The following is a 24,782-nucleotide window of genomic DNA, read 5'->3' as shown; positions in this document are numbered from 1 at the left end:
AAATATTCATTTCCCTAATTCATTATTCATTTCACTGCCAAGGGCAGACTCCAAGTTTCCGCTCTTCACTCTGTCACACATACACATAGATCACGATAAGTTTGTTAATGCTTATTTATTAACTAACCAAAAAGGAAAATCAATCCAATTAAAAGCAACATAAAGGTAACATTTAGAAATGGAGCAAATTTTACAAAATTGAGATAGACAGACAGACAGACATTCCAAGATCTGCTGCAAGATAAATAAAAAAAACCCAGGCAAAATAACCAGAGAATTATTTAATTCACTAAATTAAGAATGTGCTCGCTAATCATGGTGTGTTAGAAGTTACACTTCATTGTAACTTAGATACTTGTAATTTCTGTTCATATTAGCATTAATACCTAAGAATGAGAGGTATAAATAAAAGTCCCCCTGCACTGATCCCCATCAGAAATAATCTAAAAGAGGGGATAAAATGGTTGTGTTTTAAGGATACCACTGGCAAACCCCCCAGTTACATCAGTTGAGATGAAACTCTACAGCAATTAAGAAACACCTCTTGCTGTGCTCACTGTTAGCACAGTAGAGAAAAAAGCCAGTTAGGCTAAAGGTACAGAGAAACTGTATCAAAGGATTAACCACTTCTAACCTTGCTAAATCTCTGAAGCGAGATTATGGATCTTCCAGTTACAAGCGGTCCACTAACTCTGTCCACTAACGCCTCACTCTGGATCAAGACATCTCTCCCAGAAGAGTTCCGAGTTGAGTCACAGTTGGAAACAGTAGTAAATAGGATGTGAGAACATATTCATGAGTGAGGCATTTTGTACATGCTGTTTGTAAATTGGTCTTATGTAGAAATAAACTTTGTGAAGCTGGTTTCTTAACAGAATAACAGAGTTGGAAGGGACCTTGGAGATTTTCTAATTCAAACCCCTGCTCAAGCAGGAGACCCTATGCTATTTCAGACAAGTGGTTGTCCAGTCTCTTCTCATTCTCCAGTCCCTGATTTAAGAGCCTTACCTGCTTAAAGAAACATCCTTCTCTTTCTTCTTCCAATGGGACATTTGTAATTTTTAAATTGCACAAATCACCTGTTGTTATGTACAGGTACAGAGAAAAGCACCAAGCAAAATTCATAAAAACCTGTGCGAAACAAAGTATTCATGCGTGATGAAAATAATTAAATATGAAGTTTATATATAATATAATATTTGATTAAAGTGCTAGACCAAAAGTCAGAAGACTGTAAGTGCTAGTCCTCCCAGCTAGGTGACTTTGGTTTAGTTGTTTTCCCTCATCCCAACCCACTTCACAAGATTGTTGTTCTAGGTGAAATAGGAGGAGGGAGAATTATGTACCCTGACTGGAATTCTATAAAATAAAGTTGGGATGTATAATGAATAACAAAAATAATAAAATGATTAAGGAGAGGAACACAAGTTTCTTTTAAAAGTCAGCTGTACTCTTTCAGAAAAAAAGTCACCTGGACTCTCAAAAAGTCTAGTGCACATGTATTTAGTACATTCCATGTTTCTCCAACTGATACTTCAATTTTAGTGTTTGATATTATATTCTGGATGAAATGGGAGCTGAGGTTATAATATAAGTCATTCTGCTTATAAATTCCTTACCAACCTTTCGTAGTCAGTTCAAAAGAAAGTAGAAAATGGAGAGCTGGTTCAACTTCATTGCCTTCCAGCCTCTTTCCTGGGCAACATATTAGAAATCTTATCTTTCCACCACTTGTTTTGAATTCCTGCTGTTGTTTTTTGCTTATTTGTTTCTACTTGCCTCCAGAGGTTTTTAAAAAGAGATTGGACAGCAATTTGTCTGAAATGATATGAGCAGGGGGTTGGACTAGAAGACCTCAAAGGCCCCTTCTAACTCTGATATTCTGTTATCCCATTGATCAGTCTTTTAGGCCAGGGGTCTTCAAATTTGGCCCTTTTGTGACTTGTGGACTTCAACTCCCAGAATTCCTCAGCCAGCATGCCTGGCTGAGGAATTCTTGGAGTTGAAGTCCACAAGTCATAAAAGGGCCAAATTTGAAGACCTCTGTTTTAGGCTGTGATTTTCAAGAAGCTCAGATGAAGGGCTTCAGATGTTTCAAGAGCTCCAAACTTGAATTGACTCAAGACATGCCCCTCCTGTTGATTTAAAATTAGTCTGTTTACATTGGTTTGTCCTGAAGGCAATTTCTCATGTGAGTGAATGCGTGAGAAGAGATACATAGCTAACCCAGCCCTATAACAACCCATAGTTTATGAGTAACTTATGATGTTAATACCTTTGTAGTCTCTAATAGTCAACTTTTTATGTTACTGTTTTTATTGAGTTGAGTACTTTCCTGACCGACTAACATGCTTATGTAACAACGTTCTGTTGTATTGCCTTTCCAGGCTTAAATTATCAAATGATGAAATTAAACGTGCAATTTTAACAATGGATGAACAGGAGGACCTGCCAAAGGATATGCTTGAACAGGTGAGTACAGAAGGTGTTCAGTTCTTGACAGAAATATTAAAAATGCAAGATCAGAATTCACCATCCGGCATCTCTGCTGCCACTCTACCAGGGCCGTTGGGGTTTTTTTTCCTCCTGATCTAAGCAAGTAGAATAATTTAGCTGTGAGCTAATGAAGGAATGAGGAGATGTTAAATGGTTGCTCAGCCTTAAGAAAGTAAAAAATGTGAGAAATAGACTCAAAAGAGCTCCACCTTAACCTTGTTGTGTTATTTAGCAGCTTTCAAGAAGCATGTCTTTTGAAGAAAAATTAGAAAGTGTAGGAAAGAAGTCTCCTTTGATACTATCTGTGAATGATCCTCCATCACACACACACACACACACACACACACCATATTCATAGATTGCTATAGGCAGAGTTACGGCTGATAAGTTCTATCCCAGCTGAATAGTCAAACTGGGTGAAGAAAAATCACCCCACCTTAGCAGGTGACCAACCTGATCTGCCTGAAATGAAATCTCTGTATTGAAATTTCACTGGCTTTATGACAAGGAAAGATGGGAACTTGATCTATTTCAACGTAATATTTTAAGACATCCTTTCAGTTTTGTTGTACATTGCCCAGAATCAGTTGCTTTGTGAGATGGGTGGCTATATAAATTAGATCAAGGGTGTCAAACTTGCAACGTCACTTGACGTGTCGCGACGTATCGCAACTTTTTTGCCATTGCCAGCAATGGAATGGGCGCAGTTTTGCTATGATGCATCTGGCCCACAGCAGTCTGACACCCCTGAATTAGATAGATGGATAAATAAATAATTCAAGCCCAAGTGTAACTCTCATCCTTTAAATGGATGTCACCTCTTGACTCATGTAGTCCTCAGCCTACTCAGCCTTTCTACATAGCTTATGGTGCTCAAATGAACCCTAATCACTGAATCCAGTTGCCCGCCTGTTTAGCCATTAGCTGGCTGGGAGGGAGGGAGACAGCCAGGCAGGCATGTAAGATTATTTGTATCCAGGAAAATAGCAATGGGACTCTTCATGATGGAACCCCCCCCCCATCATTCCCACTCAAAATACTCACTTGATCACATTTTAGATGATTGGCTACTGGCTCACATATACAACTGGTCACAGCATACCATGGTAATTACAGCAGCAGAAAATGGCAAAAAATGATTTGCTTAATGACCATGCTTAACAACCATGGTAACTCACTTAATGAACATTGTAAAATCGAGTCAGGTCACATAGTGACCTGTTTAATAATCTTACATGCCTGTCTGGCTGTCTCCCTCCCTCCCAGCCAGCTAATGGCTAACCAGGCGGGCAATTGGATCCAGTGATTAGGGTTCATTTGAGCACCATAAGCTATGCAGAAAGACTGAGTAGGCTGAGGACTACATGAGTCAAGAGGTAACATCCATTTAAAGGATGAGAGTTACACTTGGGCTTTAATGACTGCAATGACTTACGTCCACAATTCTGGGCTCTATTGTGGTCATAAGTCGAGAACTATCTGTATTGTTGGTAATAACTCCGCCTAGGGTCCCTCTGTGAGGGAGATGGGCAATTAAGAAATTTGAGATAGATATACATACACATACACGTATACATAGTGCTGTCCCCAATTATTCTTAAAAGTGGAACGGGTATCTTAACAACTCCATACATTGCAAGCTCATCCATCTATGTTCCCAGGTCACCAATGAGAATTCTCCACTAAAAAATTTTTTCTTACCCACCTCCTCAGTAGAAAATCTTGAAGCCTACATAGCTACACTTTTTCTTGTGCTGTAAAGAATTGAATTCCTGAGAGAAGATTGTTCATCTAAAATACCCATTTTTCTTTTTTAGCTTTTAAAATTTGTTCCTGAAAAAGCTGACATCGATCTTCTGGAAGAACACAAGCACGAGTTGGATCGGATGGCCAAAGCTGACAGATTTCTCTTTGAAATGAGCAGGTGATTTTGCCAGCTGCTTTCCCTTCTACCATTGTTGCTGTCTGCAACAAAAACAGGGACTCAATAACCAGGGGAATGTGTAGAAAGGAGATCTGTTTTCCTAGCCACATAGTGTTGAAGTGTTGAAGAAGAATCTGAACTACAAAATTACAACCTGGGCTTTTCATACTGCCGAAATTGGTATTCTAGTATAATGAGATTGATTTGGTTGATGTAATTATTACTGTGAGGGAGGAAAGAGATAAATACAGAAAATGAACGATATGGAAAGGCATGCCTCACTTGTATTAAGGATTTGAGAAAAGGGCCACAGGAAGCTATGGGAAATAGAGCTCTTTAAAGAAGTTAGAGGCTAAAGATTTTCCATTGTTAGTTTAATTTCAATGTATTTTCTTTTGGAATCATGTTGATTTGTAAACCACTTTTGCCTTTGCCGTATGCAGTGGGAATACAAAGTACAGGACCACCTTCTCTAATCTTATAGCTTCAAGTTGCATTCCAAGTTTTGACCATGTTATTTTAGGAACTGTAAGTTGAATTGAAGGACATCAGATTTTATGGAGCTTGAAAGTCACCGAATAAGTAGTTGATGATAATCTCTGCAGATTATTGCTCTGACTTTCCAGAAGGCAACTGTGCAGATTAACCTGAGACATGTCATTTTTCTTCCAACTTTTACTAACCTTGAAAAACATAGCTCTTTTACTATTTATTCCTTTTTCGTGTAGGATAAATCATTACCAGCAAAGACTGCAGTCCTTATATTTTAAGAAGAAGTTTGCTGAGAGAGTTGCTGAAGTTAAACCAAAAGTTGAAGGTAAAATATGGGCTCAGGGTAATTGTTTTGTGAGTCACAGTTTGATGAAACTTAAAATGAAAACACTCAAGGAAGCCAACTTCTTTTGAACTGAATCAAAGTGCAAGGGACCTTCCTATTATATTTGAAATAAATATTTGAAACAAGGAAAGTATTTTAAATTTTGTTTTAAATTTTGAAGAAAACAATGGTGACAAGGGATGTGGATGGAATATCATGCTAGTGAAAATAGACTATGACTTTAAATCATAAATATTTTAATTTGATGAATTATTAAAGGATAAATGCCACTGGTGAGGAGAACACCAAGTAGTTGAGATGTTCTATGAATTGTTCATAGAATAGGAACTGTGTATATCTAGTGTAATGAAAAGAAAGACTAGGGTGACAGGATAGCAGTGTTCCAATATATCAGGGGCTGCCGCAAGGAAGACAGTCAATCTATTCTCCAAAGCCCCAGAAGGCAGGACAAGAAGCAACGGATGGAAACTAGTCAAAGAGAGAAGCAACCTAGAACTAAGCTATATTTAAACACTTTTTTTAACAGTACTTTTCAACCTGTCGTACATGTACCACCTGCCAGGTATCGAAGTACCACCAGTGGTATGCGTACCAAAGGTTGAAAAAGCACCGGACTAGAAGGCCTCCAAGGTACTTTCCAACTATGTTATTCTGTTCTAGGATCTAAAACACACGTGTCAAAATTATCACACAGACTAGTCAAAGTGCATTTTTTTAATGGTCATTTTTATTAGCAAACCTAACTCTTTTCACCTTCTTTTTTAACTTGGTTGTTTTATAAGGAGTTATTTGAATGACATTTGTAATTTTCATTTTTTTTTAGTTGTTATTTTTTTCCCTTTCTTGTCAACTCTGTGATCATTTCTTGGGTAACTTCCTTTCTGTTTGTGAAATTCCAGCTGCTTTGTAAATCATTCCATTAAACACATATTAGTGCTATCTAGTCACCATCGTATAGTCTGACCAGATCTTCTTCTATTTGCCCCTTCTAGCAATTCAAACTGCTTCCATCCAAGTATTCCAGAGCAAAAGTCTGAAGCAGCTGCTGGAAGTGGTTTTGGCTTTCGGCAACTACATGAACAAGGGCCAGAGAGGGAATGCTTATGGCTTTAAAATTTCTAGCCTGAACAAGATTGCAGATACCAAATCCAGCATTGACAAGTAAGCAGCTTTAAGCATGTGCTCATTTTCTGGGGGGGAAGGGGGTGTTAGGAGATTAGGTTCCTTTTGGGGAGCAATAAAAATAACAATAACCCCCTTACATTATATAGAAGCATGTGGTTTATGCCGTTCTTGTCCAATTATTGCTGGGCCAAAGGCCATTCTTTCCATCTATCTTTCCATCCATCAGTTGTATGACTCCGTGACTCCTGGTATTTTACAATAATAAAAACCAAACATAGTAAAATTTAGGAAAACAAAGTACAAATATACAACAGCACCAAATCTCACTGAGGAACATCACATTTTGGAAGCCGTGAAGAACAACTCCATCTATGCAGCTTCTCAAAAGACTACCTAAACTGTCTGATTTCAAGATGTGGAACATCAGTCTGACTTCATTCAAGAAGGAAGTGATTCTATGAATCACAACACAGAAAAGCACTATTTCTGAGCCCCTGCAAATCATCTTTGTTGTCAGTCAGAAATCCTTAATATCCCCAACCAAGACAAACAAATGAGTCAGGAATTAATCCTGCACATTCCTAGGAATGAAACCATTTGGGCTTGAAAAGTTAAAACATTTTTAATTATGATGTATCTAGGCCTGATGGAAGCCAGTACAGTTCCCGCAATACATGTGTTCAATTAATCAACTAAAACAATAACAATAGTAAAAAAAGAATAATAAAAGACAGAACAATACATTGTGATTGATGGTGGATTAACAGTTAAAGTTGACCTAATTTTACATACTGCACAGCAGAATTTGACCACATTCATAGAAACTACTTCATACTGATCTGATAATGGTAGTTGCACATAAAAAAGATAGGTATTTCCCAGATATTTTATTAAGTAAGGTGTTATGAATTGAGTCCCTGAATCCTTATATAATATGCAGTATAGCAAAACGAGCTATAGTTTCAATGGCTCCTTGTCCACAGGGGCACTGTCTCAGCTCATATGTATTTTTTTGTGTCGGCCAGCCAAAACTGCTATGGGAACAGTGTTGCAACAAAACACGCTAAGGTTAATGCCTTTCAGATTTTGGGGTCAGTTATTTGATATAAATATCTCGTTGTTTTAAAGGGGGGAGTTCGACTGCTCAAATATTCTGGGAAAAGCAGCCTAATCTTGTCACATGTTATATGGCTATAACTACTCTCAGTCACTATAATGCAACCTCTTGCATTCTGCACCAATTTTAGTGTCCAAGAGTCTTAAAAGAGAGACTCATGTAAAACAAGTTATGGTAGGCTATCCTAGTAGTAATGGGAGCATAGGTTACTACCGTTATGTCTTCTTGCTCCATGTAAGGTCACTACTGGCATATCAACCAAAATCAGATGAAGGTGTCCTGGCCACAGTTTTCTTTTACTCTTTCAGCAGTAACTGTTAATCCTGGAGGACACTTGGTTACAGACCTCATCTTTCAAGGAGATTACCATGTAGTCCAGCATAATAATCAGAATGGATAGAACAAGATCCAGACCATCTTAGCTTCCAAGCTTCTGGTCAAATGTTCCATATTTCCAGCTCTGTCTAGGATGAGAAATTACAGAGTGGTACATTTAGTATATTGATAACACTTCATCCTATGGATGACATCTTCCAGTGATCTCATATTAGATGTTAACAGTAGAAACACAAGATCCACAGAGAATAGAGTTAAATTTCCTTCAGTTCTACTGTTACTACTTTAGAATGTAACTACTGTAGAACAATAATGCCTCTTATCCCCAACATGCACAGTTGGTCTAGGAGAATATCATGGTCAATAGGGTCAAATACTGATAGAATATTTGTAGCTCAGGTTGAACTGTGGAGTCCTTGCTGCTCTCTGAGCTTGATGGTTTTCTTGTAGAAGTTTCATTACGAAACTAGGCAACATCATCAGTGATAGTAGGGAATGCAGTTTGCAGAGAGCACCGAGGACTCCAGAGAGTCAAATGCCATGAGACAATTAGTCAGGAACAATAGTTGATAAGATCCTTAGTTCATCCACCAGAGTGGCCAATTCTGTTTCAGTTCTATGCATATCCCTGCACTGTGTCTTAAAAGAATCTGGATAATCTGTTTCTTCTAGAGTACACTGCAGCTGAAGCTGCATTGCCTTGACAAGAATTTTCTCCAAAAAGGAGAAGATTGGGGAAAAGATTATTATTATTATCTCATAAAGTTGGATTTTTTTAAAAAAAAAGTCTCCTCAGAAGGGGGAGCACAGGATCTCCTTTAAAGCAGCTAGAATACTCCCTCCCCCAAAGAAGTACTAACAACCTCTTAGTTCTGGCACGCACACTCAGCCACACAGAAGATCCAGAAAGGACAGTTTTATGCTGGATAGCATTGTCTTGTCCACAAACCAGAATGAACCTCAGATAACAGTAAAATTTCCCCCTTCACCATGGCATAAGAAATCAAGTTCTTCAGATACTATAGTGACCAGGCAGTAGATCTTCCTGTTCCTCCCTCCCCAATAGGGATTGAAGAAGCTTAACGAAGGCAGCTAGATGACAACCCTAATACAATATGGATGGAGATGTTTTTAGCATTCATGAGAGGCAAAGAATTATGTGAGGAAGGCAGCTTTTTGCTTGGAAAGAGCTGAAGCATAAATACTTCTAAATATGATGTTTGAACCCACATTTTAAATGTCTGTAAAATTTGATGTAGTCAAATTCTCTTGCCACTGAATGTAGCACTGGCCACCAGTCTTATTAGTTTTAAAACAGAATTAGAAAAATTCATGGAGGACAGAGCTATCAGTAGTTACTATTCTTAACAACTATGTGCTGCCCTCTGACACAGGTAGCATATCTCAGATGCAAACTATTGAGAAGCAAGTATTTTGTAGTCCAAAATGGACCTGGTTGATCATTGTGTGTTATCACGTATTGAAATCTTCACCTGAACTCTGGAAAGGTATAGCTATTTTCTTTGGGGTGAATTAAATGTCACTTACTTTCTCTTTGTTGAAAAGTAGTGTTCATGCTATTATTTGTCGTCTGTCTTTATCACAGGAACATTACCTTGCTGCACTATCTCATCACAATCATAGAAAAAAAATATCCCAAAGTATTCAGTCTACATGAAGAATTAAAAGATGTCCCTAGATCTGCCAAAGTAAAGTAAGTCTGCACTTAGGAAACTGGTATTACTGTTAATTTCTTTGTATGAACTTAGGTATAGCAAAAAAATGTTCTCAGATTCAAGAAGAGTAAATAGCAAAAAAAAATATGTGTTTTTCACATTTGGGTCAATTCATGGAAGGGCTGCTGGGACTGGTTTTAGAATACATAAAAAATTGCAGAGTAGAAATTGTCCCAACCTTTCGGAGTACTTTTGCTTTCAGAAAGAGAGTTTCTATTTTACATTGGTAAATCGGTAGTGCCAGTTTTAGCCTCAAGGCTGTCTTCATCAACATGTGCCAATGCTAAATTGCTACAGATAAGATACTAATCTAAAAATAAGAGTCTTTTTTTCCTCTCCAGTCAAATAAAAGTCAGTACAGATGGTGTCAGAGCTACATTATAAAATGTTGCTACGGTAGGAACAGCTTGAAAATTTAATGTCTTTCCTTTATTTCTGGCAGTATGACTGAACTGGAGAAGGAAATTGGCAACTTGAGGAGTGGGCTCAGGGCAGTGGAGACAGTAAGTGTTGCTTATCCTTTTAAAGGTTCCCTACTTTTATTTCAAGACAGGCCATGTGTGTGGGTATCTGAGCATGTGTTAGCATTCATTCTTGGAGGGAGGGGGAGAAACAGGTGAAGCAGTTTTTATCCCTTGTCTAAGAGAATTGGTTTCTTTTTCCTGTCCCAGGTCTTGTTACTTATTATTACAGTTTTATAGCTCTGTTAATGACCTCAGTAGCTTTTTTGCTTACTTGCTTTCATCACAAGTGTTTTGGTTTTTTTTAAAAAAAAACAAACGTTTGGCCTTGATAGTTCTGACAGCACAGAGATAGTTTTGAAATGTTTGGAAGCCCATGTGGCAGTGAGGTCTACAGCTGCTTTCAATCAACCTTAATCAGCAAAGCCAACTACAAACATTTGTTCCAATATGTCCTTAACACATATATACCGCCCCCATCTCAGAAACATTTGGACATTTTGCAAAGGGGTAGTGTGTAAATGGTGGATTAGGCAAATTGCCTCCAAAAATTGGGCTGAAGGGAATTGAGTTCAGATCAGCAGGCTGAGGTCAGTTTTATGTTACCATAAATGTTTGCAAAAATAAGAATGAGTTAATATGACTCATGAGGCGATAGTAAGGGTTATTTGAAGGTCTAACAGCATCAGGACACCAGAACTTTCAATAGCATGGAATGGATCATATATAAGGCACACATGAAGATGTATGCTGAGATAGGCAATCCTTTGATGGACACAGGCAGTGCCTGAAATATTTGGATGGCTGCTATACAAGGAGAAGATTGCATGGCATACAGTACATGATTAGAAGCAGAATTTGTCTTCAAGGATTGAACCCTAAGAGCTTTTAAAAGGGAGGAGGTGTTCTTAAAAAAATACTTGAATGATATTGTTTGAAAAACTCATAGGAGACTGCCTTTAGAATGATGGTCCAATGTGCTGGAGGCTGCTCATACCAACATGCTAGAACCAATTGTTAAATTTTCAAGAATGTTATGAGTTCCGGTTGAGAGCAAAGCTGAACTGCAATACCTAGCATACCAGTCAGCGGTTTGGCAGCTAGCAACATTGGGCAATGGACTTTGCAGAGATGGCTTTTATTATACATTTATTAGCATATCACTGAATGATGGACTCATGAATGAAATAGAAAAGCCAAAATTTCATTTGGAAAAACAAGTTCACAGAATAATGATGATCATTTTTTATAAATATTTTATTAATTATCTATTTTTACAATCAAATGCCTAATTAAACGTGATGACTGAGTCCATTAGTAATTCTGTGGTACATGTATGCTTCTTCAAACTTAATCCAGTATTACACCCTTCAGTACATCCTGTCTTCTTCTGGTAATAGACATTTTTCCACACTAAGCAAATACAATTCTTATTGTTGTAAGTAAATATACAATTGCCTATCAACATTTGTTATATTTTTCTAAAGGTGTCAATAATATCAATTTACAATATCTTTTATCCAAAGCACATCTCAATTGCGTTTGCATTCAATATCCATTTATTCAGTCTATATCCTATTTTTGCTTTTTTCAATTCTAATTCCCTTCTAGTAAAAAACATTTTTCCACACTAAGCAAATACACTTCTTACTAATGTAAGTAAATATAAAATTGTCTGTCAACATTTATTATATTTTTCTAAAAGTGTCAATAATATCAGTTTAAAATATCTTTTCTAACCAAAACATATCTTAATTGCATTTGCATTCAATATCCATTTAGTCTATCCATGCATTCAGTCTATATCCTATTTTCGCTTTTTACAATTTTAATTCCCCGTCCATGTTCAAAATATCCCAATCATTTATAATTTCAAAACAAGTTATATTTGGGTAACCAAAAGTTTCCCCTATTCAAAATTCTTGTTCTTATTTCCCTTTTCATACCAAGATATGATATTCTGATTACAAATCTTATCTATCTAGTTATAATAATACTTCTATTTCTAGCAATCTATTCTTAACCATATTCAAACATCTAATTGATAATGTAACATCCCATCTAACAAGTCAAAGCTTCTGTTTCGTTTAATCTTACTCTAGCTTTCTTCCTTTGCCAGCTAACTTTCCAAGTCAATGCATTTGGATTGTCAAATAATTCTTCCTCTATTTTTGTATATATTATTTGAGCCAAGAAAAGCAATTTAGTTAAAGTATTTTTGGAAGAATTGGCCCGTTGACATTCATTAAACATGATGATTCATTAAACTTGATGATCATTAATGTACTATAAAGATTATGTTATACGGACCTTTGACCCTCTGATTGGCTCAACTGATGGACAGTTTAGGCTTTGACTTTATTTCCTGATAAGAGTTTAGATCGGTCCCCACTTGCAGTGCGAGCCTGATCATGAGACAATACATTTTGAAGCTCTTATCCCTCTGCTTGCATAGGAGATACATAGATGGTTGTATTTATAGCAGAATGAATATCCAGCTGCACAAAGGCACTAACACATTGGTAAATAAGGAATTCCAAGGCAGAAGATGCTGTCATTCTTCTCAAAATAACATTGCCTTTCTTATACATGTCTTATCAGAGGCTTCTTCATAGTGGCATCGGTTCTATGGAATATCTCCCTTTGAAAGGGGTCTCATTATGACATGATTTCTCAGAGAGCTTTTTATTAGCCAGGTTTATTTTTATAGAGTCAATCTGATAGTTGACCTTTGTGCTATAATTTAAACTGCTTGTAAAGGAAATGCTTGGCCAGTTTGGTCTATGGTTAAGGCATCAGGCTAGAAATCAGGATATTGTGACTTCAAGTCCCGCCTTAGCCATAAAAGCCTGCTGGGTGACTTTGGACTGCCAAAGTTACTTTCAGGCCAACATATCTCACAGGGTTGCAATTGTGGGGGAAAAGGAGAAAGAAGATGTGTTAGATATGTTGTATATTTCCTGCTTTGTTGCTTTTTATTTAACAGACAAATGAAAGATGAAATATGCTTAACAAAAATGAAGAACTGGAGAGTTCTCCTTCCATAGCTCCTTGCATTCAGTTCCTTAACACTTATCCAGAATCACAGTATTCGGCCAATCTTATCCATAGTTAATGTCAGCCGGGATTTGTTCAACTAAAAGCTACTGGGAAGACGGATAATTTATTTGGCTGGCTAACCCAACTGAACAGCCTGTTTCCCACATGAGTGCAGTATTTATGCATTTTTCATATTACATCATCAGAAATAATTCTCGTGGAGTGTACATTGGGGGTCTTGGACATGAGCTGTTTTGGGATTTCTAAATTTCAATCATTATCTGGGATTATGATTACTTCTGTCCAAAGTAACATGAAATTGTTTCTCTAAAGGAACTGGAATACCAAAAATTGCAGCCTTCCAATCCAGAGGACAAGTTTGTTTCTGTGGTTAGCCAATTCATCACTTTGGCCAGCTTCAGCTTCTCAGACGTGGAAGATCTTCTGGCAGAAGCCAAAGAACTGGTAAGAAATAATTATTACAGGTTAGAAGTATGTAGCATCTGATCTGATACAGACTGCAACTGATAGATACAGAGATGATACTCACACTGGATCCAAAGCACTCTCTCATCTCCTTCAGATCCAAACTTTGTACATCCTTATTATAGATCTCAGCTAATCCAGAACTTTATGGGTTCTTTTTTGATGCCATGCCTTGAATTTTGATCATTGTTCAATGTATTTCTCTTTTATATAATCAGTTTAACTGAAGTTGAGAAGATATGAATGGTCTGAAGCCACATCTTGGGTCTGGGACCTTTCTCTCCCAAAGCTCCTCTTGGTATAGACCAGGCTTTACAAATTTTTTTCAAATGAGGGACATTTTGGACATAAGGGTGGCAAAGATGGGTAAAGCCAACCCAGAAGCTGCAATTAAAGTACCTACTTCTCATGGATTTAATCTTTTTCTGTCATATTAAATTATAAAATTAAATAATTTTAGAAGGGCCATAACTATACCATTAGGGTCTTAGATTTTGCCTATCCCATGAGTCTGTTTATTAGAATTCTCCATCTCTATGGCTCAGTAGTTGCTAATGCATGAAGATGCATTCGAATTAAGGAACTCTGCAAGGAGTCCCTCTACATTTTGTCCATCAGAACCAAGTTCTAATTGCAGACAAGTCAGTTAAAGAATATGGTTGGTAAGAGAGAGAAAGAGAAGAAGCTGTCAATCAATAACTTACCTCCAGATTTTTTTATATATATATAAATATTTTATTAATTTTCTATTTTCGCAAGTACTTAACAAACAGTGTGTTGTCTGGGTCCATTAGTAATTCAGTGGTATATATTAACTTCCTTAATCTAGATCCAATACTACACCATTCAGTGCTTCCTCTCTTCTTCCGGTGGTATACATTTTTCCACACTAGGCAAATACATTTCTTATTGCTGTTAATACATATACAATTGAATATCAACATCTATCAAATTTTTATAATATTATACATAATATCAGTAGTGTCAGTTTAAAATATCTTTTCTAACCAAAACATATCTCAATTGCATTTGCACTTAAAATCCATTTATTCAATCAATATCCTGTTTTTCCCACTTTTATAAAATTTTGATTTCCCATCAATGTTCAAAGTGTCTCTATCGCTTATAATTTTCTCATAATAAATTATATTTGGGTAACCGAAAGCTTCCCTTATTCAGACCCTCTTAACATTTTCATATTTCCCTTCTCATACCAAAATATAATATTTGTTGCAGATCCTATCTTTCTAGTTATAATAATACTTTTATTTCTAACAATTATCTATTCTCTTAGCTGTGTTCAGACATATATTTAATAAAATATCCCATCTAATGGGTCAAAATCTCTATTTTTTCAGTCTTACTCTAGCTTTCTTCCTTTGCAAACTAACTTTCCAAGTCAATGCATTTGAATCATCAAGTAGTTCTTCCTCTATTTTTGTGTATATTGTTTGGAATAAGAAAGACAATTTGATTAAAATATTTTTGGAAGAACGCTCAACCCATTTATATTCATTAAACAGCCTCCCTCCTTCTCCAATTTTCCACAGTTCCCCTAATAGCTTTATCTTCTGTTCGATCAGCTCTTCTTCCTTATCCTCAAATGTGTTCTGAGATCTTAACAAGTAAGATATCCTTTCCATTTCCGGTATTATCGCTACATCTTCTAATTCTTCATTTGCCTGAGTCTGTCTGTGCTTCCTTCCTTTAGGTCCTCCATCTTTGGATCCACTTCCTCTAATTTTCCTTCTATTTTCTGGGTTACTAGTTTCTTCTTTGTAATTATTTTCTGAATGTGTAGTTTTAGATTAGAAAATTGTTGTTTTATCTCCTTTGCATTATTTTTAGTCTCATTATGAGCTAAAGCAATTGTCTCTTGTATTGATTTCAACATAGAAAGAATTTATTTCTGAGATTCATCAACATTTTCTTGTTGGTATGTCAAGCTGGGGGCTTTGAAGACAAGTGTTAGGGATGTGTTTTTTACCATTTAAGGCTAAGTATGGAACATCCATTTTGTTTTTGTATGTGGTCTTTATAGTCCAATCTATTTAGGGATTTTAAAAGTTTCAGTCAATTGTAATTTGAACTCCAAATTATCAAGCCAGCCTTCAGTCCGTCCTTAAGCCTCCTCTAAACAAATATAAGCAAAATTCAAGTTTTTCTGTCCAATGAAAAACATACCCTTTCTGTCCAGAGAAAAAAAAGCAATTAAAAGTTGTTCATCAATCAAAGGTTTATAATCCAAAATATTCCATCATCTCAATCAGTAATGCATATTTCTTCTACAGGGAAATAGCTCAACAACACAGCTCTAAAAGTCAGTTAGTATTTGTATTCATGATCCAGGCAGGTCAGTTTCAAAATAGTTTATCGTCTCTGCCAGATAGATAAGCAGCCCAAGAGGGTTTTTTTCCCCTTTTCCCAGCTGCAGTCTTCAAAAGTGAAAGTTTCCAAAGACAACAAAAGTCTTATCTGAGTCTGGGCTTCAAGCCAAGTTTCTTTTAAGCATAATAGATTGTAGCACCGTGCTTCACCACTAGATGTCGTTGATGCCGTCTTCCAGCTTTTTAAATCCAAACTTATATTGCAAGCTTTTCAAGTCTTTTTTCTAAAAAAGTCTCAAAAGCACTTTTAGTCCCCAAATTTCAAAGCTATATATCTGTATTGATTCCAAATTAATCTTGTAATTTTCTCTGTTTTCCCCCAAGCAATTATTTCACCACTTTTCTTTTCCTGAGAGAATGGGGTGGAAATTCCCTTTTCTCTCTCATGGGGAGGGATTCTTTGCTTTGGGCGGTTTTTCCCAGGAAAAAGTCTTAAAGTCATAAAGAGAGGATAAAGTCTCACCCAGTTCCATCCACGTTGCTCAAAAGTTGCTCGTTAATGCTTATTTTCTTCAACTGGCCACATGAATATAGCCAGTCTTTTTCCTGCTGCTTTGGATGCTTCCTCAGATCAAACAAAAGGGCCGCTGCCTCTCCTTTTTCGTCACCTCTGTGGGGCGACCTTCGACCCCTTTTAGTGTCCCCAGCGGGGTGAAACCAAATGTGGAAGACAGAGCCCCATCTTCCTGCACCTGTCACACCACAATGCCTAACTGGAAGTCAACACTGGAGGTTTTTAAGAAGAGATTGGACAACCATTTGTCTGAAGTGGTATAGGGTTTGCTGCTTGAGCAGAGAGTTGGGCTAGAAGACATCCAAGGTTCCTTCCAACTCTGTTATTCTGGTATTCTGACAGGCAATAAACATCCAAAGATTCATATCGCATCCTCTTTCTGACCTTCAGCTTTTCCTCAGTAAAACGATTCAGAGCATTAGCTTTATCCCATTCACCAGTTGCATGGAACAATTGAATGAAGCCCTTGATGCTAACTGCCCAGTGGAAGTCCTGTCTAAATTTTGCTTGCTCAAAGTTACTTCTCTTTAATTCAGCATTTTGTTTCTAAAATAACAAGCCTTTGAAAGCAGATGTCCTTCATTATTCATACTCAACATATATATTTGGTATTTCTTTATTACTGACTTCGTAGAGAGTCCCATCATCATACAACTATATCAAATCAAATCAAACAACCCCCTTCCAAGCAACCCCATTCCAAACAAAATAGAGCCACTATAACACTCTTCAACAATCAAAAGCTCTATGGAAGATCTCCATCTTGATTCTCCTTCAGAAAACTATAAAGGAGGGTGTAAAGTGGACATCTGGTTCCATGGAGTAGGACATAGCAGGATAATCTTCTTGCTATCATGGGCTCTCTGTTCTCTTCGTGTGAGCCAATGTATCAGATGGATACATTGGCATACAGTATATGATCTATAGCTACCTAGTTGCCAAACCCTAAAGAATTTCATAGATTACAAACTGCATTTCAAATTGTACTCACAAGCCTATTGGTAGTCAATGTAGTACTTACCATTTCCAGGTAAACTTGTGGGGGTGAGTGTTCATTCCTGTGGGCTGAAAAGTTTCTTGTTAAGCAAATTCAGTTTATTTCAAAAAAAAAAAAAAAAGCCAAGCAGGGGAGGGTAAATGTCTTTTCCAAAACTTTCCTAGCACATTCGGTTCCAATACTGAAGCATGTGGCAATAATAAATAGCAAATAGGAATGAATCTTCAAAGCAAAGTTGAAACTACAAGTTTTCACTTTCCCTGTCCATGTATTTGAGGTTTATATCTTTGATATCGAATTCTGGATTTATTGCCCCTGAGTTAATAAAAGAGGGAGTGGTGGAAACTTGACAATAAGGGACATAAAACAAAAACAGAGGTGCAGCTTCTTGGCAATTCCAAAATGGTATGAATAATTCAGTACAGAAGAGACACATTACCAGACTTTGACCAAGGAAGGGGAAGTTGGTGAGGACATGGTGGGTTCAAGTACATGAAGATGCCAGAGTTTGAAAGGAGGGGAGGAGATGGTGACTTGGACCATAAAGCAACCTTGCCCTATTGTGAATGTGTGACTTCAGAGAGTAGTTTTTTGAGTTTGCCCAAAACTTTCTTAAGGGCAGGATTCTCTCCTAGAATGTACTAGTAGCACCACTGCAAATAGGGTTTAATAGAAAGATAGGAAGCTGCAGACCGCCGAAGCTTGTTCAGATTGAACAGTGAAAGATGCAACATTCAGATGCAGCCCTTGACCCCTTCCAACCTAAATATGTGCAAGAACACTACACTCAAACCATGGGAATTTTATTTACATTATTTTTTTCTTCCAAAATGATTAGATCCAGGATCATCTTTATTTCCAGAAGGATCTTAAATTTTGCTTAAGGCCAATAGATATGCTTACAAAATAAAAATAAGGAGGAAGCGACAACTCAGTGTTTGTTTATATGTATCCTCTCCCAGCTTCCAAAATGTTAAAAGTAAGATCAGAATTGTTTGGGGGGGACAGATATTAGACAGAGTAGCAATTCACCTCTTCTAAGCTGGTGTTTCATTATTATCTATACTTACGACAATATCAGCTCACAACCTGATAACAAAATGCCACACATATTCCTTGAGTTCCCAAAGATTGTGGATCCCAGACTTGCCATAATGGATTAATTTTTCAGTTTCTACTGTGCATGGCCTTGTGTGAAGGAAAATATGAAAGAGAATTAAGCTTGGAACTATGTTCCTGTATTTAAACCGATGTTTTCTTAGACTGAAAAAGGATAAATCTGGGAGAATTTTCAATAAGCTTACTAGTTTCTTCCTTTAGTTTTTCAAGGCAGTGAAGCATTTTGGAGAAGATTCTGGCAAAACACAACCAGATGAGTTCTTTGGAATTTTTGACCAGTTCCTTCAAGCTGTAAATGAGGCGAAACAAGAAAATGAAAACATGAGGAAGAGAAAGGAAGAAGAAGAGCGACGGGCACGCATGGAAGCTCAGGTACTACAATAAGAACTTCTACATCCAGTTGCCTAGTCTTCCCCAAGTTAGTTAGTATCTTCCAAGAGTGTTGAGTTTCAGCTCTCTTTGCCAGCAGAAGATGCATTGGGTGGCATTCAGACAACATCAGATTACAGAAAACTTCTGTAATAACACAGCAAGAGTAGCATGGATAGTTGATCTATTGATCTTTGGAAGCACCCAAAGCTTCCAGCAAAAAATTACCTTTGCCACTTTTGATTGGGAGCCATGGGGACTTTCTTTGCTTAGGCCAGGGGTAGGCAACCTTGGCTCTTTTATGACTCGTGGACTTCAGCTCCCAGAATTCCTGAGCCAGCATGGCTGGCTCAGGAATTCTGGGAGTTGAAGTCCATGAGTCATAAAAGAGCCAAGGTTGCCTACCCCTGACTTAGGCCCTTCTGCATGTATGTGGGATCTTCCACTGACTTTAGCTTGCTCTAATGGCCCCCCTGGTCTGTGAATCTGTAACCAAGTGCCTTCCCTCGGACATCACCATTCTGCTCCAACACCTGTTTTCAATCACAGTTCCACATGTGAAGTGTTGTGCACTGTGAGCTTTTTTTCTCAGCCAGCCCAGAGAGTGACCACTCATCCTGGATTTGAAGCAAGGGCTTTCTAAGAACACATTTATATTTCCAGATAGAACTGAGTGCACCTTGTTACTGCATTGGAACATGCAGACTTTCACTAGCTGAAGTGTTTTTCACACATGTGTGAGACCACCTGCAGCTTGTTCTCAGGATTTTCAATAGCTGCAAAGTGGAAATTAAAGCTCTTTTTTTTTTTTCTCTTCCAGCTCAAGGAGCAGCGAGAGAGAGAGCGCAAGGCTAGGAAGGCAAAAGAAAATAGCGAAGAAGGTGGGGAGTTTGATGACCTGGTCTCCGCTTTAAGGTCTGGAGAAGTTTTTGACAAAGACCTTTCTAAATTGAAGCGCAATCGCAAACGCATCACGAATCAGCTGGCAGACGGGAGTCGTGAAAGACCCATCACAAAGCTCAACTTTTGAACATCGTCTTCACTTTTTTAGAGTGTTAGGGGGGAAAAAACCTGACCAATAATCTGGTAAATCCTGGTCTTTTTTGCCTTCTGCCTTGGTGGTCACACAGTGGCATCTTTCCTCCCCCACCCTGCATGTCTGCGTGAGCGGGTGTTGAAGGAAGCATGGGTGTGTATATGTGCTGTATATACAAATCTCTTTGGGTGGTTGGAGACCAAAAGGGTGTGTGTATGCGTGGACACATTTGTAAGCACGCATGATTGCTACTGCTTTAACGAATGTTCTCTTTCCTATCAATTATAGTGGCATTCCACACACAGCTTCTCCATTTCAAAAGCACAAACATTGGAGAGGGAGACTGATAAGAGGCAGAAACACCCAGGGGGAAATGAGGGAGGCGGAATAGTAACATTTACCTCAGCTTATTGGGGGTCCTTGATGCCGATATTGAGGGGAAAATAGGAAGAGAGTCATGAAGGATGACCTGAGATCGTCTTGACCCGGATGGACCCACCTTGACTGACTCATCACTGCTGGGAGTACAGTGGCAAAAAGTCCATTAGAAACTCTTTTTGTTCAGCCTGAACTGTATTGCTCGGAAAAATCTATCTTCTGTGTCTGTTATTACCTAAAACTTGAACATCCCTTGTAATTCTTGTGCTGGCTCCCTTGACTCCCTAAACTCTCTTTTTCATTCCTTCCCAGCACTTTTGGACTCCTTGGGGAGCTTTTCATTACTGTAATAATGCACCTATAGAATTAATTTGTTTTCTTATTGAAGACCAATGGGAATTGGGGAGGGGGGGAGTGCTCTCTCTTTTTGAAAAAAATGGATCCAAGAATCTATGTGTTCATTCTGTTTTGTTTTGATTCCCTGTCCAACAAGACAAACTATATTCTCTGTAAATGTAGGTCAGAAATTACTCTGGGCCAGTTCCGTTTTGTAACAGTTGTCGAATCAGCAGTGATTCCAGAAGAGCCTTGGGGGGGGGGGGAGTTTGGAGCATACCTGCAGATATTGGCACTATATTTAATCCTCCACACATGCCCACCAAAGTCTTCAGAGCTAGGTTTTTGGTCAAGCAGTACCAGGAGCAGACCAAGTGAATGTAGTGCCTCGGGGTTTTTTAGAGTTTAACTGAGAACTGCTTCCATAAAAATGGTTCTTACTAAGCAGTGAGTTTAATGTCCTCTCCTGATGATCCCATCCATGGCCTTGGGTTGATTGGCAGCATACAGAGGCCTTTGTAGAACAAGCATAGGTAAAACCTATTTCAAAGTTTACCCTTATTTCAAAGTTTGGTCAAAGGCATTGATGAAGTCCAGAGCTGAGGGGAGAGATTTAAGGACCAAATGTATCATGAAAAACAGCAGGAAGCTTCCCCCTCCCTCAAAATTATATTGCTATTCATGTTTTTCTTGCAGAAGTGTTAAGCAGAGTTACCTATAAAGATATCAATCCAAAATCTAAAAAAAAAAACAAAAAAAAAAACAAAACATCAGATTGCTCAGGGAGTAATTAATAATTTAAAAACAATAGTAATACAAAGAAATTGGAAAATGTTTTTAAAATGCCAATTTTTTTATAGCGTGGCTTAATCTTATAGAGAATATTGAAGACTGTTACTTTTTGCTTTTTTTCCCCTCTTTTATTTATTTGTGGGATTTCTCTTGTGTGGCTTTTTTTTACCATCCTCATATTGTTACCTGAAATTGAACAGGGATTTGTTGATTTTATTTTTTTTTTTTTTTTGTCCTTGCACTAGATAGTTAATGCTGTTTGAAACTTTTGGGGGTGGGTGGGGAGGGACTAGTAAAAGATGCTAACTGATTGGGGAATTGGAATAGCACTTTTCCTCATGTGAACTGTAAAACAAATGTGTGGTTTTGTATAAAAACTAGTTTGTACAATATACAGTTCTTGTTGCCAGGATCCCCAGATCCTTTTGCAATCTGAAAGCTGTGAAGATCACACCACAGAGAGCTGTCAGAGAGATCTGTTTGTGCGTGTGTGTATGTAGGCACGTGCATGTATTTCTTTTTCTTTTTGAAATGTCATTTTTCTTAACTGCAGCCTTTTTCAATAAACTGTACACCTGGATGGCTCATCAAATACCTTGCAAAACAGTAAGAGTGAGAATGCTGATTATCTGAGTCCTTGCAGAGAGCAGATGAGCAAAAGCTTTGCTCCAGGAGAAAGCATCCAAGTTGGTCATAACTGTTACTTAAACTAAAGTGCCTCTCTTTTATATATATATATTGTATTTATAGATGGAAGAAATTGGATTAGATATGATTTTAGGGTGTTGATGATGAGAAAGAGCTCAGATAGATCAGAGGGTGCATTAAAATGAAAAGTGAATAAAGGCAAAGCCAGCATATTTTGCATATAAAAGGAGCAGAAAAGTGCTGTGACGTTCAGTCTCCTCTTAAAGACCAGCCCTGCAATCCAATAGGCATTTAAGAATTCAGCACCTTTCTTTGACCATAGAAAGAGTCTTGCTGAACAGTGAGTACCTTTATTTCCAGCCCCCACCTCCACCCCCCAGGACCGATTCACATTCCCATCAGAAAGCCATTTACATGAAGTAGACATAATGCAAGTGTATATGATTGCCACCCATCCCAGCAGAGATGTTGCCGGTGACCCAGGACACCTACAGATAAGCATTGTGCAGATTAACACTGCTGAGTCAGTGCTTGAATTTTCCAGTGGAGGTATCCAGAAATACACTACAAGCTGGAAAATTATTTAGATAATTTTTCAGTAGGGAGGTTTGTGTGCATGTTGTATAGACACACGTTTTGGGAGAGTCCTTATCAGCTTACCGTGTTTAATCATCCTACTGTAAGTGAGAGGAGGATTAGTCAGAAGATGAAAGTGAAATTCAGTGCAAATTAAAGTGGAAGCCCTTAAAGCTCTCAGCCTTGGCAACTTTAAGATATGTGGACTTCAACTCCCATAGTTGGCTGACAAATTCTGGGAACTGAAGCCCATATATCTTAAAGTTACCAAGATAGGAAAACACTTTGTTAAACAAACAGAGCAATTTCACTTCTAGGGCTTGAAAACCCTGTAATACTCATTGCTGCTCTGTTCAAGACCAGTCAAAAGAAACACAGAGTTTTATTTGGATCCAGAATAAATCTGGGTTCATTGGTCAAGCACATCACATGTAGGATTTTGCCCCTACCCAATCCACACCACTCCAAAAATGTTCTTTGGCATTTAGTACATCAAGTATCAAATTGAGACAACTGACTGATTTGTGTTGTGCTGTTAGCAATGTTAAAATATCTTCAAGGGGAAATTGGCTTCTGTTTGTAGAATGGATTAATGGATCTCCCTGGATTTCTTGCAATCTCTACTGCACAGATTACAAAGCAAAGGAAGCAAGGATCTGTCCTTGTGCTTCCAAATCAAACTTGATCTGCAACAAGCCTTATTTGGGAGGCTGCATTTCCAATTCTTTGTGCTTGTGTGAGAGGGTTTTTTTGTTCTTGTTTGTTTTCTTAAATAAATGTACAGGTATAACCACGTGCCATTTGTTGTAAATTGCATTTTTTGACTGGTGCTGGTGGAAGTAGCCACTCTATTTTCATTCTAATTTTCCTCTTTGCATTGCTCCTGGGTGTGTAATTAAAAAAAATAATGCCAAAAAAGAGAGAGGAAAAAAAGTGATAGTTTGTAAACTAGGTAAATTAGGGGTAGCAAACCATGTAGTGGATCTTAGATACACAGATGTTTTTAGCTAGCAGGAAATGATGTGTATGTTACAAGACTGTACATTTTTTAAAGAAAAACAACAATATGCAATAAAGAGTATACATAAAATTAAGGATATTCAGTATCATTTATACTTGAGTAAATTTTAAAACAAACTGATGGATGTATTTATGACATTTAACATGCAAGCAACACACATTTAAACAAAGATTTGATAGCTACATCTTTCCCAAGTATATTGTTGGTCTGCTATCCCAATAAATACAGGAAATAACATTTTGACCTATCCTAAGAAAAGCATAATTTATTCTGTTATAGAAAAATGGTTTTTCAAACCATACATACTCCCCACCCCAAGTCTTGAATTGCACAAGTCCAGTGTAGCATTCTCATGGAACTAGAAATTGTAAAAATATATTTCAGTATCTCTGAATATATACTTTACATCTGGCACTGAAAAACTATTTCAGTATAATTCATACATCTCATTTATGCTGAAATGTCTTGGTGTGCAGGTTTTTATGTATTTGTTTTTCCTTGGTTTAGTATTTCATTTTGTGTTTAACGAACTTTATTTGAATATTGTGTCAAGTTCTCAGCATCCCATTTGAAGATTTAGATAAATTGGAACAAGTTCAGAAATGAGCTGTAAGGAAAACTATAGGATTACAAATTAAATCCTATGAAGATAAATTGATGAAATTTAGACAGCTTAGCCTTGAGGAGACTGAGTTGGGAAATAGGATAACATTCTTCAAATACTTGAATGGCTGATACACAGTAGAAGATCAAGTGGTGTTCTCCATTATTTCGGAGTCCAGGACATGGAGTTAGGGATTTAAATAATAAGAAGACAAATTCCACTTAAAAAAGTAAAAACCATTTGATAGAACAGAGATAAGCTGTCCTTCCACCTGTCCACCAGGGATACTTTAATTTGAAATCTTTTGCCAAACAGATAGCTTGCCTTGACTTAAATGGCCACATCCAAACTAGGATTCTAGTTCTGATTAAAATGTTTTGCACACCTTGACTTTTAAAAAATAAAAGAATTAAGAGTATCTGAAGAGCCATGGAAATGTACTCTTAG

The 24,782-nt window shown here is 37.5% G+C and overlaps 1 protein-coding gene across 7 annotated transcripts in view; it reads left to right on the top strand.

Moving 5' to 3' along the window:
- DAAM1 (dishevelled associated activator of morphogenesis 1) overlaps nt 1–21,462 on the top strand; it is a 195,181-nt gene extending 173,719 nt beyond the window's left edge. For 5 of the 7 annotated variants that reach the window (XM_039319563.1, XM_039319564.1, XM_039319562.1 and 2 more), the window contains 9 exons: nt 2,388–2,472; nt 4,314–4,420; nt 5,149–5,237; nt 6,251–6,419; nt 9,443–9,550; nt 10,015–10,075; nt 13,406–13,537; nt 18,777–18,947; nt 19,765–19,974. In XM_039319563.1, the coding sequence (XP_039175497.1) occupies nt 2,388–2,472; nt 4,314–4,420; nt 5,149–5,237; nt 6,251–6,419; nt 9,443–9,550; nt 10,015–10,075; nt 13,406–13,537; nt 18,777–18,947; nt 19,765–19,974 (1,132 nt within the window). Of the gene's footprint in view, nt 1–2,387; nt 2,473–4,313; nt 4,421–5,148; nt 5,238–6,250; nt 6,420–9,442; nt 9,551–10,014; nt 10,076–13,405; nt 13,538–18,776; nt 18,948–19,764 lie in introns of all 7 variants that reach the window. The other 2 variants (XM_039319566.1, XM_039319568.1) reach the window with 1 other exon arrangement.
- Nucleotides 21,463–24,782: the final 3,320 nt, after the last annotated feature.

The sequence above is a fragment of the Crotalus tigris genome, unplaced genomic scaffold (assembly GCF_016545835.1).
Source record: "Crotalus tigris isolate CLP2741 ecotype Arizona unplaced genomic scaffold, ASM1654583v1 scf7180000023598.3388751, whole genome shotgun sequence".
Taxonomy (NCBI): Eukaryota; Metazoa; Chordata; class Lepidosauria; order Squamata; family Viperidae; genus Crotalus; species Crotalus tigris.
This window is presented reverse-complemented; position numbering and strand designations above follow the sequence as displayed.